The sequence below is a fragment of the Charadrius vociferus genome, unplaced genomic scaffold (assembly GCF_000708025.1).
Source record: "Charadrius vociferus isolate BGI_N301 unplaced genomic scaffold, ASM70802v2 scaffold139, whole genome shotgun sequence".
NCBI classification, from domain to species: domain Eukaryota; kingdom Metazoa; phylum Chordata; class Aves; order Charadriiformes; family Charadriidae; genus Charadrius; species Charadrius vociferus.
Window position 1 is genome coordinate 945305 of NW_009650169.1, and position 6325 is coordinate 951629.

Here is a 6325-nt window from a genome sequence, read left to right on the forward strand (position 1 = left end):
CCCCAGGCGAGAGGTGCCCCCCCCTACGGGGAAGGCAACGGTGGTGCCCAGTGAGTACTGTGGTGTCTCAGTCACGGTCCCTCACATCAAACCGGTCACTCGGCTTCTGGCTCCCTCACATCAAACCGGTCACTCGGCTTCTGGCCCTGCCTAGACTGGAGGGCAGGGAGCCTACTAGGCTCCTTATTCCCTGGTGAGGAGGCAGGTTTTACCTTCCTTGTAACGAGGTGTTCTCAAGCTGTTCTTAAATCTCTCGAGTGGGGTTTGACCTGACGCAAGTTCTCATGCCAAACGCGTCCCCCAGGCTCTGGCACCGGTCGGTCCCCTCAGCCGGGCAGGCAGCCGAAGCCTTCGTACTTTGGCATCTACCAGCCTCCTCGGGGGGTGTCAGAGGAGGAGCCGCTGCCCCAGCGTTTACACCGAACCCAAGGAGTCACACACACACAAGCCGCCGGGACCGGGGTCCCCTCACAGCCAGCGAGCCCAGAGGTGCCCCTTCACGCTCCCTACACGCTCCCGGGTGCGCTGCCTCCTTCTTCAGGCTCGACCCCAGGCTTCCTGCAGCAGAGTCTTGGGCATCAGATTTTATAAAAATAATTAATTTAATTGAAAGGTACAGCAGCAGGGTCAGCCGGGGGCTGAGTGCCTCCAAAAAGGGAGGGACCACAAACAAAGAAATCCCTGGACAATTACACCATTGCCATCTCTACACTCGCCCCTCACGCATCTTTTAGGCCAATGGTGATTTTTGGTCTGGAGTCTTCTAACACCTTGGCTTCTTTTTCCGAGTCCAGGCAGGCCAGCCGTTGACTGCTCCGATCTCGTTGATTTGCAGTCTCTGCTAAGTGTTGTCGCATCCTCCTGATCTGGTCTATGGTTCTTGTGCACCTGCGCTGGCTGGCAGAACATGAGGAACTGAAAAGTCGCAGACTTAGGAAAAACACTACCAAAACATCAGTGTGTTATCGACATTTTTTCTGATACTAAAAGACTAAACTACCAGCTGCTAGGAAAATTACTAAGAAAATTAACCCTATTGCAGCCTAAAGGCTTCAGCAAATCTTGCTACCTTTGTTAAGTAAAGCTAAGCAAACAGCATAAATCACACCATATTATAACCCTAAGTAATTGATTCTAATTAAAACGTACTAATTTAAGCTAAACAACTAATATCTCTCAACAGGAGCATCTGTACAGTAGAGGATTTTTAAGAAAAGTCAGCACGAATCTGACCGATGCCAGGTAATTTTAAATAAACCACAGCAGGAAGGAGGAGGGCCTTTTGTTAACCAGGGTTAGACAGATTTTTCAAATCCATGTGATCACACTAATGCGTTTTGGTGCTACCTCATAATAAAACAGAACAAATCAATACACCAAGAGATAAATGAGGACTCTAAATGCTCCTGACGGGATTAATAATCTCAGGAATAATCACATGATGATTCTTACAGTATGTGTTGCCATAAGGAAACATCATGGCAAAAAGGCATTAAGAAACACAAACTTAACAGAATTTCTTGCAATTCACTAAGGAACAAATGTCTTCCAATCACTGCTGCTCTAAAATGACAAATATAGATTAGAAATGTCTTTTAAAACCTGCTATTTGCCTGCTAACTTTCCCTAATATTTTTATAACCTTGGACCAACATTACAATTCATGTTCTAAAACAGTTGTGAGAACAAAGAAAAAAAAAAAAACAACAGAAAAGCTTTCTGAACAATTTTTTCATCTGGTTTGGGAATTCCAAGTGTCACAATTCCCTCTCTGAAAACAAAAATTAAATTCTGGTAAGCAGTTCAAATAAACATGCCTACACCGCTAGATAAGTAATTAAATGGATTTTAAAGGCAGAGGAAAACACAGTTTAAACGTATCATATATCATCTTTCACAATACTGTTACAAAAATACTTTAATTAAACGATATATTAGCTTAATACCGATACAGTAAACTGACAGATCAGTTTAATACATCATTGTTATCCAATGGATTCCTTTTAATAAAAAATAGTGCATGGAAAATGCTTCCTGCTTTCAGTTTATGCTGCTTGTTTTATCCCTTTCTTAATATACAAAAATCAGACAAAAGTACCTAACCCCAGCATTTTTGCAAATAGTGAATAGTGACACCCAGGACAGTTCCTAAAATAGGGCAGGTAGACCCATTCCTAAAGACAACTGCTTTAACCAGCAGAGATCACTGTTGCTTTTCAAGATAGCCCTGTATCAAACCTTGAACCCGAGACAGAATAATCTCATTGGAGCTGCTGCACTCTTCTGGGCCGTAGGGTGGGTCAATAGTCAATACCCCCGCCACGCATAGCGTTCTTCCCGATTCACCTTGCTCCATGACGGGGATGTGGTTCGTTTCTAGCCAAGTCTTCAAGTCGTTCTTCCTCTTTTCATGTTCCTCTGGGCTGTAGGCTTTGCTTTCTTCAGGCGCAAATATGCAAGAAAGCCGTTGCTTTGTTTCATCGTCCCCTTCTTTCAGTATTTCAACCTCCTGGACAGCATGGCCCAAGACAACTGATATGGACACTTTCTCATTCTCCAGGAATGTTGCAAGGACAATACTGCCAAGGAAAGAAGGATGTGTGAGTCACTGTCCTGAACTGAAGACAGGCCAAGATTCTTGGAGATGAGTGCTCATTAGCATCAGCGTAACCCAGGTATTGAGGCAATATTGGGTACCCAGCATTTTTCTTGAAAAGCATGCTGCTATACCCTTAAAATATTGAAAATGTGGGGCTTTGCGGGTAACTTCTGCCCTTGAATTTGAAACTATGCTAGATACTATCAAGCAGAATGTTACTTCAAAAAAGCAAAGCATACATTAAAATCAGGGCTGGGAGTCTAAATATTTTTGTGCAGCATTCCCAACCTTGCTAAAGAACCTTAAGCCTTCCAACATTCAAAAACAATGATACCTTCATAGTTGTCAGCACTTTGAACGCTGAAGGCAATGGTGGCAGCTAAAAACGTCAGAACCTTTTAATGCCAAATTATTAATATTTAATTATTGATTACTACTAAAAGATTTTTTTTTTCTTTAAAATGACTGTTGCTAGTTTCTTAACTGAAAACTATAGCTTGGGTATTACAATGGGAACACACCACAACAGGTTCAGGCTCATGTAGCAGCCTGGTCTTTCCCCAAGGGCACTTAAGTCCCAGAAGTCCTAAACCACAGGTAGGATATTTCTAGGATATCTTCCCCATATGTCAACAAAGAGGATCAGAAACCATTATTTTTTTTTCCTCTTGTAGGAAGAAAAATTCCAGAATTTGATGCCAGCACTTTGCTAATCTACTGTTGCCACCATTAGTGGAACTAATGACTTCTTGGGAAATACGTGATGAAATATGCCTTGTTTTTAGCAGAATCACTCACAGCTGCGTGCACCTTTCCTAACAAAATGATAAGCAACTCCAAGAGAAAAATAGAGTATCAGAGCTACTCCAGAGTTGAAGCAACAACTAATTTGTCTGAAACACCTCAGCAGCTGGATGTTTCAGTCTCTAGCCTCCTTTCTGTCCCACGCCCTTGCTGATTTTCCCTGCTTCCTCTCCAAAGCAGCCACTACACCCTCATGGCTAGAGGGGAAAGCAGGGCACCGATTTGAGAACTCTGGAGAGAGGAAGAGGATTTGAACACCTAAAGCATTAAAAACATTCCTGCAGTCCTGCTCTCTTTGTGAAGCAGGGCTCAGTATATTATTAAAAGTAGCCCTAAACACATGGATATAATTTAAAGTACTAACCTCAGGTGCACAATAAAGTCAGCATGAATCCAGATACTATCCATTCCCCAAACTTATCAATCCTTTGGACGAGATTAAAGTGGATTTAGCTGAACTGACCTCATCCACTACAGTATCACTTCCTCTTGGGCCTTGCCAATTAAAAAAAAAAACACAACAGGCCACAGAGCCCCAACTTGCAGATTTTGCTCCAAATAAGTTTGCTTCAGTCTTGGGATCTTTTCTCTTCCTGAAAAACTTGTTTTCTCTTAGCTTTACAGAAAAAAAAAGCTTTGATACTTACCTGGCAGAAACTGGATCAACTGTTAAGACCCATCCTTCATATTCATGTTTCTCAACTGCAGCAACTTTCACCAGTTTGTTCACGTACGTTTCCCAGTCTAGAGGGCTTTTCCTCTGCCAGTCATTCATATTTCCTACATCTAGCATCTGGAACATTGCCAGAGCAATTAGCAGAAGCCACGGATCCTCTTGCTTTCCCCTTCACATCAGAATCGAGTTTACCTGCGGGTAAAGATCTTCCATTCGTCTTAGGCATAACTGGCTTTTTTTTAAGAGCAAACATTCATGCAGGCGGTTTGTGTATCACTGCAGCTCTGCAATTTCCCACCCAGTTCACTTGTTTTCAGAGGCACGCAGCAAAACCTCAAAAATCTCTGCTCTGCTAACTTAATGCTTCCTTGTGTTAAACATTGCCTTTATTGCTCTGCCCTCTGGGGAAGGGGAAGGGAAGGGGGAGGCGAAACTCCCCCCAGCCCCACTTACCTGCTAGGTGACCGCTGGCCGCTCAGTTGCCAGCCCCAGTGGGGGCTGCCACTCAGCCCCCGTGGAACGTGGTGTGTGTGATGAAGGCAAAGCAGGTCAGACACCGCTCAGGAAGAAAAGAGCTCAGGCAGTCAAAGGAGACAAGCGGGCCGTGTCAGCCTGTAGGTAGCAAAAAGGCCCAAGGAACCTAACTGGGGAAAACTGGGGCATTCTGTTAAAACTATAAGGTTGCTGGTTTATACAAAGTATTGAAAATAAAAAGCGTGTGTCCTTTAGGTGAACTTAACTCATCACAGTGTGAAAACCACACCTCCAAATCTTAAGCTATAGCTTCCTCACTGGGCATGCGTTGTGATTTACCAAGGTACTATAGCTTTAATTCAAAGCGAATACAAGTAGCCACTAGGAGCTTATTGTGAAATCATGAGCCGCCAATGAAAAGTATAGTATGCCAATTAGTCGATTTTTGTAAAATATACAAGCTTACAATGTATAAGCCAAGGCGTCCTAGCTTTGTGGCGTTTCCACCTGACACCTGCCTCTGCACAGACATGAAATAACCAAATATCTCCCCCCTGTGTGTGGAACAGCTCTTTGCCCAGTGGGTGAAGAACCGAGATTTCAGACAACATATCTATTATATGCAGGTTTATATATATTTATGAGGCCAGACTGCAAAACAAGGTGATGCAGAGCGCGGCACTGAAACCCGTCCGGCATTCTGCCTTCGGCCTCACTGGAACTGGGTTTTGCCAGTGCCCCTGCTAGGGCTGTCAGATTGCAAAGCCATGCAGGCAACATCATGCCTTGAGCCCCTTCCAGCAACCTGCATGCATAAACAGGTATAAATACAGTGCTTATAGATAAAAATGCTTTTGTTCCCGGGTTTTGACTTGTCCTTACAAGCTCTCCTGTGCAACTGTGGCAGGGAGAACCTTTATTTCTGCCCTACCCCCCCACCGAAAGCTGCTGTAGTTTAACACTACTGATGAAAAGCTTCCTATGGATGAAGTGAGCAAGCTGCTGTCATTTGAGTAATTTTAGTGAAAATAAGCATGCGATATTTTTGTGAGCATAACTGAAAAAATATGAAGGGTATAAAATGCCATAGTCTTATTGTAAGGAGGAAATTTCCCTTTTTTTGGGTGAAGTTTCACTTCAACTTCCACAGTGCTATGGGGATTATTTATGAATGGCACATGCCGCTGTATTATTCAGTTACCTATTTTCCTTCAGAGTTATAGTTTACTAGAAAACAGGGATTAGCAAATAATTTTCATTTTAAGAGCAAGTGACACAGTGGGAAATCTTAGCTTGTTTGAAAGAAAAGTGGTGGACAGAAGGAACGCGTTTTGTTTTTATGTGCTCACACGTACAATACATTTTAGCCGTCTGTGGTCTGAATGTCTCCCTAACCGGTGCCCCTCTGGATCACAGACCAGAGGGCAGTTTGTTCAAAGTCTGTTTTGAGCAAAATACTCCAAACGTCTTTGGTTTTAATTCTCGCTAGCCTCAGTGCCTACTGATCCACCCCCCTACCCCGTTCCCAGAGTAGTTATTTAATTGTTCTGAACCACAAGACGGGGCTTGGAGCAACCTGGGCTGGTGGGAGGTGTCCCTGCCCACGGCAGGGGGTTTGGAACTGGATGATCTTTAACATCCCTTCCAACCCAAACCATAAAAAAAGAAAAAAAAAACAAAACCCCCCATTTTTTTTTGTCCTGCCACCTGAGGCCTACGTTACAGCTGCGGGTGGCTACCGCGGGCCCTGCAGTACAGCTCTCCCTCCCCAG

At 43.8% G+C, this 6325-nt stretch overlaps 1 protein-coding gene across 1 annotated transcript; it reads right to left on the reverse strand.

The window, feature by feature from the left end:
• Window positions 1-2203: 2203 nt before the first annotated feature.
• GEMIN6 (gem (nuclear organelle) associated protein 6) lies at window positions 2204-4178 on the reverse strand. The gene is made up of 2 exons (XM_009892483.1): window positions 4051-4178; window positions 2204-2579 (listed from the first exon to the last, which is right to left on the reverse strand). Exons 1-2 carry the CDS (start codon window positions 4176-4178, stop codon window positions 2204-2206), a joined length of 504 nt encoding a protein of 167 aa, XP_009890785.1.
• Between the last annotated feature and the right edge of the window lie 2147 nt (window positions 4179-6325).